We start from the raw sequence: 15268 nt of genomic DNA, 5'->3' as shown, positions 1-15268 counted from the left end.
ATAAGAGTAAGTGATCCACCATTTTCACATCTGACCATGACTTACAGAAAACAGGATACATTCTCTGTCATAATCTGGAATTTAGAATAGATCACCATTGTTATCTAATTTTTAGTGCTTGGGTTTCCTCAGTCACATTAAAACTGTTTTAGTTTTGAACTATTCAAATTGCAAAAGTGTAGGTTAAAGACCATGGCCAGAGGGTAGTTTATTAGGTTTAGAGATTCCTGACCTCATGCCAATTAGCTCTACACTCTGAGAATATGTGATGGTAGTTTCTGCAGAATTGCAATAATCTCCATGCAAGGAAAGAGAATAACTGATTTGTGAGAAAACTAATGTAAATAGTAAATAGTTTCATTCCAACTCATTACAGGTCTGTGGTTGTGGAGAAGAGTAGATGTGAATTAAAAATAAATCAGTTCTCTTAGAAACCCATTTATCCTTTGTTTTCATCTTTCTTCCTAAATCCTCATTAGTCTGATTTCAGGTATTAAAGGAAAGGAAAATATCCTTCATATGACATTGAATTCTTGAGTGTGGAAAGGGAAGCATACTTCTTAGCATCTCTCCAGAAAGAAAATAATTTTTTTTTCAAATTTAAAAATGAAATTTAACTTTACATAATACTAAAAGTTTTGCAATATCCTTTACATGTTATCTTTTTTTTTGTGTTCTAAACAATACTAGGAAATAGGTATTATTGTAATACCCATTTTAAAGATGTGGAAACTGAAGAAAGTAGAGGTCAAATGATTTGTCCAGCATCATATAGCCAATAAGTGTCTGAGGTGAAATTTGAATTCAGGTTTTCTGGACTAAAGATCCAGTTTTCTATCCTCTGTATCACTTAACTGCCTAGAAATATTAAGTTACATTAATTTCAATATAAAGTTAATAGATATAAATGAGAAAACAAGCAGATTCAGATGAACAATATGCATTAGAATATATGTTCCTCCATTAGAATATGAACTTTTTTCAGGCAGAGCTTTTGTTTACTTTGTGTTTTCAGGGCTTAAAAGAGTACTTCATATATTATCTGTAGTAATAACCATTTAATAAATATTGATTGATTGAGCATACAAAATAACTACATTAAATAACTTCAAGCAACGTTAGAAAGAGACAGCTTATTAATTGCAATAATCAATTTTGGTCATAAGGAAGAAAGGATCCCTTCCAGTGTTCCTAATGTAGAAATGGTGCTGAATGTTGTATGTATCATCATTTTAAGCGTGAGTTTGGATTAACTTATTTTGTTGTTTTAATGAAAGTTTAGAAACTTGAAAGAAATTAAGTAGATTTTTTTTAAAAGCTTGCTGAAATACTATTGGTAATGAAATATCATGGAATCCACATGGTTTCCTCTCTCCATGTATATAGAACTTTTTGCCTCAAGCTTCAAGTCTTTGCAGTGAATAGATAAGTAACACGTTAAAAAGAACCAAGAAGACCTTTTAGCTTGTTGTCAGGACTATAGCAATATCTATGTCCAACAATATAATCATACTATTAAAATCCAAAGGAAGTATCTGCTGGCCCCATGTGTAATTCTTTCTTTAGATGGTAAAGGAAATTAGACATATCAAAGATAAACTGGAGCTTAAGAAACATTCAGATCAAATTCTCACACACAATATTTAATTACTTATTCCAACGGGTAATTGTTGTTCACATAGCTGTATTATAACATTTTTAAAAAACTTTCCATTAGTGGACTTTAGCTGAAGAATCTTATATTTTCTTTCCATTTTTATTTATTGCCTCTAAAAATTGGCAAAGTACAGATTCTCTTGATCTTTTTTTTTTTTTTTTTTTTTTTTCTAGTATTTATTGGGAAGGATGTTTAGTACTTGACTCTGGAATTGAGGGCATTAAGATAGAAAGATAGATTCTGCTGACTAGTTCTGTGATATTTGGATCAATCAGCTCTGATTTAGAAAGAAAATAAAAGAGCCAATAGCAATAAAAGAGAAGGCCAGAGATAGGCTTCTACCCAGCAGGTATAGGTGATTTCATTTCTCTTCAAAAGATGGATTTGCTGAATGTAAATTGGCTTGGGTGAGAAGGAATGGGATGGGACAAGTGTAAAAACTCTTCCCTTAAGGCAGTATTTCCATCCCTATAAAACAATAACTCACCAGAACAAATTCCTCATAGAGGCATATTCATTTACAACCTGTTTTAAATATTTCAGCATGTAACAGTGAAACTATTTTTCACAATGAATAATTCAGCTCAGCCCTACTCTTGGGGTAGGAGTGGGGGAGGAGAGGCAATAACTTTTGTGTTTTGTCAAAGAAAAAAAAAATGTCCTGACATTCTGCTAGGAGGTATTTTTGCTGGTGCCATTGCTCCATTGATGATGAGCAAAGAGATTGCACTTGGGAGGACTGGAGCCAGAAAGAGGGGGAAAAAGTTTGGGGGCAAAGCTGTTCCACAAAGCTGCCCCGTGAACTAATAGAATTAGATTATCTTTGAATTCTCTCCACCCCAACTCCAAGTAGTCACTAATGCCTTTCTTTGCTCTTTTGCTGTTTGCAAAGAGGTTCCCTAAAGCCTGAATTGATATAATTATTGGCTTGGATTGTTCAAGATCTAGGCCAGATGGCTATGGGTTTCTAAAGTCCCAGTTGCTTGTGTTAGCTTTCGAAGTTTGCCTATAGGGTTTGGGGATCAGCACTTTGAAAAGGCTGCAAACTTGTAAAACAGTATTATTCATGGGGGCAGAATGTTCATCGGCGTGACCCAGGACTAAATACATTCATTATCGGCATTTCTATTCTGCACAATTTGCCACACGGCACTGGTTTCTGAAAAAAGGAGACAATGGCTTATAAAATGCTTTTGAATGCTTAAAAAGCAGGAGAGTTCACACTGAGACTCCTCTGCTGGCTTTCTTACTTTTCTGCTTTCTTACTATTCTGTTTTCTTTCTTTCTTTCCTTTTTCTTCCTTTCCTTCTTTCCTTCCTTCCTTTCTTTCTTTCTTTTTTTCTTCAAAGAGCCTCTTAGTGACTTTGGCTGAGTTCTGCTGAAAGTAAGCAAAGTGGAAAAAAAATCATACATTTTTCTCTCCTTTTTTTTTTTTTTTTTCTTTTCCTTTAAACATTTCAGGGGAGGTAGAGAAAGAAATGAGGGAAGGGGGGAGCTGGGAGATGATGTCAAATAGCAAATAAGTAGATGAAGTCAGCAGAGGCATCATGAAAGAGCAACAATTCTATTTTTTTTTGATGATGAATTTAGAAAAGTATCTCAGAACAGAAAGCCCATCATAAATAATCAGATTTGTAACAAGAATAACAGATCCATTTCTGTGACTTGGATAGATTGGGAATTATAATTAGGTTCCAAATAATTTAAAGGTACAAAGCATTAAATTCTGGCTTGAACTTTTAAATGTTTCCACTACACACACACACACATACACACACACACATAATATTTATATATACATATATATAATTTGCATATGTTATGTACATATATGTGTGTGTGTACATACATTATTTCTATCTATCCATCTAATGCATCCTCTGTGTGCAACAGGATTGCAACTTTTCTCTATCTAGGTGACATAATCTACCTGTCCTTGGGATGTTTTTTAAAGCTTTTGGTCTGGGTAGGGTATGCCTTACTAGAAATTGTCATGCTGGAGCACGAAGGGCCTTTTTTCACTCAGGATGAAAAGGAATTTTTGAAGAACAGGGAAAACCAAATAAACACGAGTAGATCAAGCACTGAAACCTAGGGAGGCAGAGGAGATGAGGGCAAATAGATTATGTTGTCATGAAATAACTTCACAGTCCCACTATTTTCTTCTGCCAGCCAATTAGGAGGAGCAAAGGAATTGGTCTTGAAGGAATGACATTAAAATGAAAAAGAAACAGAAAATGACACAGAATATTTTTCCTTCTAAGTTTGTTCTTATAAGACATGGGTTTATTCAATAATGGTTGCTCAAGCACTTTGTTTAACAAAAAAGTAGGGGTTTTAATTTGCTTCCCCCCAAAAAACCCAGGAAGATCTAAATTTTAATAGTGAGGGCTGCCTGAGAAACAGCACACGGAGAGGCTAGCTAACCCCCACCCGGATTTTGTTAAATTCCTCTCAAAAAAAAAAAAAAAATTTACCCAGAAAGAAAAAAAAAAAAAAGTGAAAATGGGACTGAAAAAACTATTTAAACCAGAAGGCTGAAGATCGCATGTTTGCCGAAGAAAGCAGCCTAATTAAGATTACAAGAACAATTTCAAGTGTCATATAAATAAAGACACGACCCGAAGTTGATTTAAAGTTTTTCTTTAGTAATTTGTCTCCCCTTTGTTGTGGCACACTCTAAGAAAGTGAATGCAGTAAAATGAAGGGGGGAGGTGTGTGGTGGAGGGGAGGGAGGAGCCGGAGGAAAGAAGGCTAGGGGGAAGGAATAGCTATCATCCTTCTCCTCCAGCCACCCCCGCCCTTCCCCCACCCCTCAGGATCTTCCAGCTCTCCCCCTCTCTCCCTTTCTCTCCCTCACTCTCTCTCTCTCTCTCTCTTTCCCTCTTTTGTGACTCCACCAGCCTTTGATTTGGGAGCGCTCTGATTGGCTGGAAGCGTTTCAACACATGCCGGGCAAAAAAAAAAAAAAAAAAAAAAAAAAAAAAAAAAAAGCTTTGTCTGAGTTGAACTGAAGTTATCCAGATTTTAGACTGGAGTCAGCAATCAAGGGTGTTTAGTCTGCAGCGGAGCAGTGAAAGGGGGGAAAAAGGATCTCTCCGGAAAGATACACTGCAGACTGGCTCGGCGGGCATCCTGCATTAATGGATACGGATTGCTCCAGGGAGAAAGGACCGAGGTGACACATTTCTGCCAGGAAAAGGGAACGAGCCAGAAGGGATGCCTCGGATCGGCTCTCGGGCAGCGCAGAGCTGGAAGTCATGACACGGTGTGTATAAACTAGACTTTCTTTTTGATGATTACTATTTTTTAATAGGAACTTTGTGGACTGTTCATTGCTCTGCTGCTTTAGAGAGAGCCGTCTTCAAGTTGAAAGAACCAAATGTAGACTGGATTTAAGTAGCCGGAGGAAGTTAAAGGACTGCTTTTTTTTTTTTTTTTTTTTTTTTTTTTTTTTCCTTCTCTTTCTTTTCTTCAAGTTGTTGGGAGAGGTGAATTGCAGAAACTTAGCCAATGCACCAAACGAGTTGGACGATGCACTTTATAGGCTTTTTTGCACTGTTGCTGTTCTCTTTCCACGGGGACGTGCTGGGGAAGAATTTGAAATACAGGATTTATGAAGAACAGAGGGTCGGCTCGGTCATTGCGAGACTCTCGGAGGATGTGGCTGATGTTTTATTTAAGCTCCCGAACCCGGCTGCGGTGCGCTTCCGAGCCATGCAAAGGGGCAATTCCCCTCTGCTCACAGTCCGAGAGGACAACGGGGAGATCAGCATAGGGGCCAAGATTGACCGGGAGCAACTGTGCCAGAAAAACTTGAACTGTTCCATCGAGTTTGACGTGATCACTCTGCCCACGGAGCATCTGCAGCTTTTCCACATCGAGGTGGAGGTGCTGGATATTAACGACAACTCCCCGCAGTTTTCCCGACCTCTCATCCCCATCGAGATATCGGAGAGCGCGGCCGTGGGGACCCGCATCCCCCTGGACAGCGCGTTCGATCCAGATGTTGGGGAGAACTCCCTGCACACGTACTCCCTGTCCGCTAACGACTTCTTTAATATCGAGGTGCGGACTAGGACGGACGGGGCCAAGTACGCGGAGCTCATCGTGGTGAGGGAGCTGGACCGGGAGCTGCAGTCCAGCTACGAGCTCCAGCTCACCGCCTCGGACATGGGAGTGCCTCAGAGGTCGGGGTCCTCCGTCCTCAAAATAAGCATCTCGGACTCGAACGACAACAGCCCCGTGTTTGAGAAACCATCTTATGTGATCCAGCTGCTGGAGAACTCCCCCGTGGGCACTTTGCTCCTGGACCTCAATGCCACGGATCCGGATGAGGGCGCTAATGGGAAAATCGTGTACCCTTCAGCAGCCATGTGGCTCCCAAAATTATCGAGACTTTTAAGATTGATTCCGAAAAAGGCCACCTGACCCTGTTCAAGCAGGTGGACTATGAGACGACCAAATCCTACGAAATTGATGCTCAGGCGCAGGACATGGGGCCCAACTCCATCCCGGCTCACTGCAAGATCATCATCAAGGTGGTGGACGTGAACGACAACAAGCCTGAAATTAACATCAACCTGATGTCTCCCGGCAAAGAGGAAGTGTCTTACGTTTTTGAAGGGGATCCCATCGACTCGTTTGTGGCTTTGGTCAGGGTGCAGGACAAGGATTCTGGGCTGAATGGGGAAATCGTCTGCAAACTCCACGGGCATGGCCACTTTAAACTTCAGAAAACCTATGAAAACAATTATTTGATCCTGACTAACGCCACCCTGGACAGGGAAAAGAGATCCGAATATAGTCTGACTGTCATTGCCGAGGACAGGGGGACCCCCAGTCTCTCCACGGTGAAACATTTCACCGTCCAAATCAACGATGTAAACGACAATCCGCCCCGTTTCCAAAGAAGCCGGTACGAATTTGTCATCTCGGAGAATAACTCTCCGGGGGCATACATCACTTCGGTCACAGCCACCGACCCTGACCTAGGAGAAAACGGGCAGGTCACTTACACCATCTTGGAGAGCTTTATCCTGGGAAGTTCCATCACTACTTATGTAACCATTGACCCGTCTAATGGGGCCATCTATGCCCTCAGAATTTTTGATCACGAAGAAGTAAGTCAGATTGCTTTTGTGGTCGAGGCTAGGGATGGAGGGAGTCCAAAACAGCTCGTCAGCAACACCACCGTGGTGCTCACCATCATCGACGAGAATGACAATGTCCCTGTGATTGTAGGCCCTGCCCTTCGAAATAACACAGCGGACATTGCCATCCCCAAAGGGGCTGAGAGTGGCTTCCATGTTACCAGAGTCAGGGCTGTAGACAGAGACTCTGGCATGAATGCAGAACTAAGCTGCTCCATAGTAGCAGGGAATGAAGACAACATCTTTGTCATGGACCCCAAATCATGTGACATCTACACCAATGTGAGCATGGAGGCCATCCCACGCTCCGAATGGGAGCTCGCTGTACTGGTGCAGGATAAAGGGAGTCCCCAGCTCCACACCAAAGCATTTTTGAAGTGTTCGGTTTTTGAGTTTGTCGAATCAGTGACAAGTACGGCCATGACCTCGGTCAGTCAGACCTCTATGGATGTCTCTATGATAATCATCATCTCCTTGGGAGCCATCTGTGCTGTCTTACTGGTCATCATGGTTCTCTTTGCCACCCGGTGCAACAGAGAAAAGAAAGACAACCGGTCCTACAACTGTAGGGTGGCAGAGTCCACGTACCAGCATCATCCCAAAAGACCCTCCAGGCAGATTCACAAAGGGGATATTACTCTAGTGCCCACGATTAATGGCACTCTGCCCATTAGATCCCACCATAGGTCATCCCCTTCTTCTTCTCCCACGCTGGAAAGGGGGCAGATGAGCAGTCGACAGAGTCACCACAGCCACCAGTCCCTCAACAGTCTAGTGACCATCTCATCGAACCACGTGCCTGAGAATTTCTCATTGGAACTCACCCATGCTACTCCTGCTGTTGAGGTAAGGTCATCACCCAGGGCACATGAGTGTATCTCAGTCTTAAAAGTGCTTCTATCAGCACCATAACTCTATCATGATACATGATATCTCTATCATGATACATAGATAATTGAACAAAATATTAATTAAGTATAAGGCAATAAAAGTAGAGTAAGTTACCATGTAACATATACACAAACATGCATTTATATGTATACTTATATTGATATCTACATATGTATGTGTGGATAAATAGGTATGGGTATATTTATATGTCTATATCATACAGTAGCTGTTATTGGTCTCTATATATGTATATAGATATATATGTATGTATATATGTATATACATATATAGACATATGAACTTTTTCTGAAATTAAAGATGAGGAAACTGAGGCAAGGAGAGTGTAAATGATTAGCATATACAATATAGTGTTTGGGTGTGTATGGCTATACATATGTAAACACACATAAACATTCATATGTGTTTGCACACATGCATTTTATATGAATATGTATATGTATGTTTATGCATATTGACACACAACATATAGGTATTATGTTTGCATTTGTATGAATTTATACACATGTAAATATACATACAGAGATTGAGAATGAAGTATACTATATTTTCATTTTCCCTCTACAGAAAAGGGCCTTCAAATCATAAATAGCAATGATTTGGAGTAAGTATAGTACCTGTATTCCAAACTCATCAACAACCTGTTTGGCTATGGGCAAGTCAATTAATCTGAGACCTCAGATGGCCACTCTCATCTGTAAAATGATGAGTTTGGACTAGCTGACCTTTGAAGACCCTTGTAACTAAATCTGTGAGTTTATTATCCAAATACATTTTGCATGAAATCATAGAATCTTCAAGCTGCAAAGATCACCTAATACAAATGCAACATTTTACAGATGAGCCAACTGAGCCTCAGAGAGACTCAGTGAATTGCCCAACATAGATGGAGTGATGGAGGCAGGACAGTAAAAACAAATTTCCTGCCTATTACTTTCATACTCTTTCCAGCATTCTGTTGTCTGCCATAGGTGTTCAGCTACTTGAAAGATATAAAAGTACTGTGGCCATTTTACCTAGAGATCTTATAGACCAGAGAGTAATATAATATGCCCCTGTATCTTAATATCAATAATTGATCACTTGAATCTGAAATAGAAGCATGTCTGATCTGAGTGTGTAAGAGAAATAGATTTATTAGTTATTTAAAGGAAACCTGCTTTTCAAGGAAATCATTGACTAAATCTAATTCATTTGCCATCGATTTTGACACACAATTAGCAAGCCCTTTGAGGTTATGATTTACTCACTAGGAAATGACTTGAGAATGTTTATCTTTTGGTGACAGGCAGTGAACCATGCAGATGCCAGCTCTAATGTATTCTTTATGCCCATGAAACTTTAAAGATTAACTAACATGCTCACTAAGGAGTCAGAAATAACCAATTGCTCCTTTCCCCCGTAGTAATGTATGTCTGAGAGGCAGTATGATATAGTGTATAGAAAGATGGCCTTGGGTCAGAAAAATCTGGGTTCAAGTTTTGCTCCTTATACTTACTAGCTGTGTGACCCTGGGTAGATTACCTAGCCTTTCAATATCCCCAAGGTAACTTGGGTAAAGTTATAGATGAGTTCTTGATTTGTGTCAGACAACAGTGTTTCCACATGAGCTATTTTCCAGATTGCTGAAATCATAGGTCTGGACCTTATCCTTCCTTTCCCCTTTTCCCAAAATAGTTCTTGCAGATATTAGAGTTTTATTATTTGGACTTGGTACTTACTATCTTTCTTCCAGCAGGTTTCTCAACTTCTCTCAATGCTTCATCAGGGCCAATATCAGCCACGACCAAGTTTTCGGGGAAACAAATACTCCAGGAGTTATAGGTGAGAAATTTATGATCATGCTGCTTATTTTTATGTGGTATTCCAAAAGAGAAATAGGCAACATTGAATAGCAGTATGCATGTACTTATTATGACCTGATTTCTGTCTACAGATATGCCCTTCAAGATATGGATAAATTCAGCTTGAAGGACAGTGGCCGGGGTGACAGTGAGGCAGGGGACAGTGATTATGATCTGGGTCGTGATTCTCCAATAGACCGCCTACTTGGGGAAGGCTTCAGTGATCTCTTCCTCACTGATGGAAGAATTCCTGCAGGTAAGAATGTAATGAGTAGCTACGTAATGAGTAGCTATTTCTAGGATACTCTAAATGACACATCAGTAGAAAGAACACTGGCTTTTCCCATTCTTTAATTCCTTCTTTCCTTTTTTCCTTCTAATCTCTCCAGATAAATATATGTCATTTTCAAAGGCAGGTAGGGAGGTGACACTAGGAATGAATCAATTTAAAATCACTTTTAGGAGCTATTGGCCTTAAGCAGGACATTATATCCCACCCTGAGCCCCATGGAGCACTCTAAAATTACTGGGTGGATATTTCCATGTAGCCTCGCTATCCTAATGGCTAGCCATACTTTTAAAACTATAATTTAGAAGAAATGTTTCCTATCTTGGGAAGTGTTTTCCAGAACCAGAAGCTAAAGTATAGCAAAGGATGCCATATTTTGGTCTCTAAATAGCAGGGGAAGAAAAAAATTTGTTTTAGTCAACAAACTTTACTATACTTTGACAATGCTGGACCTCCTAGTTGTTTGGATCCATTGCAGAAAGAAGAAGAAGGCTCAAAGATAGCAGTGTTCACTTGTAAATTATGGAACTAAACAGGGGAAAACATAATTGTGTTTAGTTTTTTTAGGACCAAATACATCCAGGAAAGTTGTAGTGACTTTATGATCCATAGAGGTAAAACATTTCTTACAGGGTACAGCAACATATCTCTAGAATAGGTATTCTTAATCTATTTTTGTGATACAGATCCTTTTTGCAGTCTGGTGAAATCTATGACCCCAAAGGCATATAATAATATACATATGATTTTAAAAGGAATTAATCACATTAAAATGCAACAACTCATTTCCCTTTCTCCTTCTTTCTCTTTGTCTCACTGTCTCTGTCTCTCTCTCCCTCTCTTTCTCTCTTTTTTCATGAACCCCCAGATTAAGAGTTTTTACTCTAGAACTATAGATAAAATGGCCTTCTAAAGGCCTCAGTGAATTTGTAAATACTATCTTGAATTTTTGTTTTGAAAAAGTATCAAAAAGTAAAATTCATATAGTTTATGTTAATGATTTTCACTTGAAAATGAAAAAAATGAAGCACAATAATATTCAATAAGTTCTCAAGTCCTGGAAAATAAAAACACAAATTATTGGCTTCTGATACTAAAGCAAGAGGTAAGGAAGGCAGTGTGAAAGACAAATGTGTTACAACTCACAGAACACAGAACTAGAAGTCTACCCTTCTCATATTACAGATAAATATACTGAGGCCTAGAGCAAGAAATTTGAGTGCCCATGAAGTCTTCTGGTGTCTAGAAGTCTATATGTTCTTGAGTTTTTAGTAAAAAGTTAAGATCAAAAGTTCTTTTCAATATTGCATAAACTATTCTGTGTCTTTATAAGAATTATTTCTATCAAAAATTATATGTCTATATCAACATATTAACATATACTAAAAGTTCATAGTTTAGTTACTCAGTGAATGGATCAACTCAGTTTTCTTACATTTACTACATTTCAAGGATAAACATTACTATAGCCATCTATTGGGACAATGACCTACATAATAGTCATTCTATGGCTGAAACAATATGCATTTCATTGTCCTCTGATAGTGGAGTTGCCATACTATAAGAACAGATTACTTGGGTGGAAGGCTTAGCATGGCTTATAATCATCATTATCATCATCATCATCATCATCATCATCATCATCATCTTGATAAGATTTTCCAAAGTGTAAGAATAAAGTAGGGTAAAATAGGTTGAATCATTCAATACATAGATCACATATCCTTCATTAAGCATTATTTATTTAAAAAAATAAAGTCGTATACAACCAACAATCCTTGATTTAAGTCATAGAAGGAACGAAAAGCAACCTTGTTGTGGGGAAATTTACCTATAATTCATTATGCCCATTTATAATATAAACTTTATAAAGATATTAAATCAATTGTGTATTTAATTCTAAATGAAGTTTCCTTATTTGAATATCTTTAATTATATTCTATAATCCTCCAAATTTTGTATTGTGGACAGTAATAAGTATAGGCCATCCTCCTATTTATTTAACAAGAATATCCTCTCCTTTTCTGAATTCAATAGCTCCTACCTGCAGGGAGTTCTTGAATACAGCTAAGCAAAGTTAAAGTAGGAACTACATGATCTCCAAGGGAATCTCCATGTGAACATATCCAAAATAGTATTTGCTGACAGCATCACTCCTCTTCTGGGTTGTTTTTCCTTACTCCCTAGAACAACATAAAAGACATTTCACTATGTGGGGCTTCTCCTACCCTTTTCACTCAATTTGAGGAGCTCCCTTGTGGGATCTTAGATGTATTAACAGAATCCCAGAAAAGTAGAATTTTGAGATCATCCAAGAAACATAGGATTTATAACTGGGACACTGGAGAACTAGTTTGATCCCCCCAATTTTATTGATGCAAAGATTATAAATAACTTATTGACTTTACCAAGAACATAATAGAGTTGAGATGCAAGCTCTTAGTTTCTTGTTTTCCAGTCTCATTTATTTTTCACTGTAAATATAGCAGTATACTTTTCATCAGTTGGTCTATCAACAATATTTCTTAAGTTTATATTACATGTCAGGTAGGATGCTAAATTCTAAGGATACATAGACAGATTAAAGATAGTCCCTTCCTTTCATGCACTTTGCAGCCTCTTCAGTATGTGAGGCAGCTTCTCTGGAGACTTCAGTGTTTATTTGCCTCATATGATGCATTTATATGCAGGTACTGAACTTTATTTTCTGTAGTATAGGATCTTCCAGTGTGGAAACTTCTACCAATGAAGATCAATACTTATTCTACAACTTTCAGTATTAGGAATTGTCTGGATGCATTGAGCTGTTAAGTTATTAATTTAGGGCCATTAATACAGTATGTGTCAGGAGCAAGATATGAAACTGTCTTCCTAACTCTGAGACCATCTGTCTCTATATTTAGCTGTGCTACCTTTAATATATGTAAGCATCTATATATATATCTGCATGTATATGCAGGTATCTGTGCATATGCAAACATATGTATATCTTAATTCCATAAATGATGCTTCTGATTGGGTAGAAAGAGAAATGAACATTTAGAACATCAATAATGATTTCCTTTGTTGTGTCTATCATTCTAGTGACAGTTGTCTTCTCATAGGACTCAGTATATATGGTTTAGTGCAACAGCTTTCCATCTTGCATCCTCATTTCCAGTCTCTTCTGTCTCTTATCTGACTTGAAATCTCAACAACTAAAGTCATGTTCTGTTCCTTGTTCTTACTCACCATGTAAACTATGACTTTCTCCTTCTGGCTTTTGGTTTTTTTTTTAACTGTAAGTTCAAGAATTGGCCAAAGTGACCTTTAACAATCCTTTGTCCTTTAAAGTTTCAGATAATCTGGTTGACACTTTTCAAAGTATTTTCAAAAGGTTTCCAAGTTACCTGTCTAACTCATACATTCAATAGAATTCAAGTTCCTTGCTACCTGGGACCAGTTCATCCTTGTCTAGGTACCCACATTCCCAAGCATAGAACCTGGCACAAATTACATGTCAGGCACAGTGCTAAACTCTAGGGATACAAAGAAAGGTTAAAGATTGTCCCTTCCTCTCAAGCACTTTGCAGCCTCTTCAGTGTGTGAGGCAGATTCTCTGGAGATTTCAATGTTCACTTGCCTCATGGTGTATTTATATGTATGCACTGAATTTTATTTTCTATGGTATAGGGATCTTCCAGTGTGGAAACTTTTTCTACAATGTAAGTCAGTACTTATTCTACAACTTTCAGTATTAGGAATTGTCTGGATGAACTGAGCTATTCAGTTTATTTACTCAGGGTCATTAAGTCAGTATGTGCCTTATTAAATTAAATACTTTGTGAATGAATTTGCAAATTCCCCCTCAATTCAAGGGAGCCTCTTTACTATCATTCAGACACATCATGCTCATCCTCATAATCAAATTTTTGTCATGCTCTTCTGCTACAGGATGTTTCAACATGTCCACCTTCCCCTTCCCACTTTTTCAACTGTTAAGAATTGATTCCTAGGCAGTTGCCAGACATGGTTATGGAATGCCAGATAGTATAGAGGGAAGATTTCTGGAGTGGGAGTCAAAGAACTAGGTTCAGTTCCCAGGCTATGCCCTATCAGCTATGTGATTCTGTACATGTCTTTCTAACTTTTCTGACTTTATTTTTCTCATCTATAAAATGGGAATAATTATTTAGGTCATAGATTATTTCTGGGACATGACTATTAAAACTTAAATATAAGCTGTTATTGCTATGTCATATTTGCAGCACTGAACCTTGTAAATCCAGAGGGAAAATTCACATTTCTTTATCTCAATACTTTGTTAGCAGTTAACCCCCTAGAGAAGAGATGAGAAATATTAACTAAAGTAATGGAAATTTTCTTCATCACTCCTTTGATTTCTTCTTTCTCCTTCATTCTTATTTGCATGTTGACCTAATTTGCTTTTTCTTAATTCAAAACAGCATTCTTCATGTTTCCTTTTTTTCAGTAAATATGGAAAAGTATCTTTAGCTATTTTAACATGCAAGGGATTTATCATTTCTTCAGGATGTAGAATTCCTCCCAGGGTGAGAACTCCTTATAGGAATGCAGATTTCATATTCCCTATGAGTTAGTCATTCCTGGTGCATTGCTTGGAGCATTGAAAAAGCAAATCAGCCATCTAGGGTCACACTGATAATAGCTGTCAGAAGTGGGAGCAGAATTTAGATCTCCTCAACTCCCAGCACTCTATTATGCCATATGGGCCAAACACTTTTGGAATATTCATGGGGTAGAGGCTGCTCTCTTGATGGTTAGCATAATACCTATCTCTTTAATTACTCAGTTTTCATTATGATGCTTTGGCAACATCTTATAGGTCAAATTATCCCTGTATTAAATTCTTTGGAAATGTTGATTCGGCTCAATCCCAGAAGAATGTGTTTTTCCTGTTATAAATAATGAGAATGATGCTTTATTTAAAAATGTAAAACATTTCAAGTATTTTCCAGTTATAAAACTGAAATGTACGTCACAGAAGCAAGTTAGGGACATTTTGTCTCTTCCCAGGATTCTATATTTAGAATCAAAGATCCTGGGTTCAAATGCAAGCTTGGATATTTATTGCCCAGGTAAACCTCAGTTATGCCCCTCCTCACTGCCTACTCCAGAATTATTTCTCAGATTTATTCTTTTTCTGCTTTGTGAGATAGTAGGGTTGTTTCACCTCCGAGATTCTTTTTACCTCTGCCCTTAGGATGTTAGGATTCCTGCCTGCTAATAGGATGATAGAGAAGCAAGATCTATTTATTTGTCTGACTGTCTATCTATCTGTGTCTGTCTATCCATTTTTTCTACTTTAAAACTAAGACATGTAGAATCCATGACCTATTTATTACTTAACAAAGTTAGATTACTCATTCAATTCAACATTTCAATTCAATGAACATTT

At 38.0% G+C, this 15268-nt stretch overlaps 1 protein-coding gene across 1 annotated transcript in view; it reads left to right on the top strand.

The window, feature by feature from the left end:
• The first annotated feature begins 4635 nt into the window (after positions 1-4635).
• PCDH18 (protocadherin 18) overlaps positions 4636-15268 on the top strand; it is a 14716-nt gene continuing 4083 nt past the window's right edge. The window contains 4 exon segments of the mRNA XM_074272325.1: positions 4636-6017; positions 6020-7656; positions 9455-9543; positions 9656-9819. Of these exon segments, the coding sequence (XP_074128426.1) occupies positions 5171-6017; positions 6020-7656; positions 9455-9543; positions 9656-9819 (2737 nt within the window). The 5' untranslated portion in view covers positions 4636-5170.

Source organism: Sminthopsis crassicaudata, chromosome 6 (assembly GCF_048593235.1).
Source record: "Sminthopsis crassicaudata isolate SCR6 chromosome 6, ASM4859323v1, whole genome shotgun sequence".
Lineage (NCBI taxonomy): Eukaryota > Metazoa > Chordata > Mammalia > Dasyuromorphia > Dasyuridae > Sminthopsis > Sminthopsis crassicaudata.
Note: the sequence above shows the minus strand (reverse complement) of the source record. Positions and strands in the feature narration are given on the sequence as shown.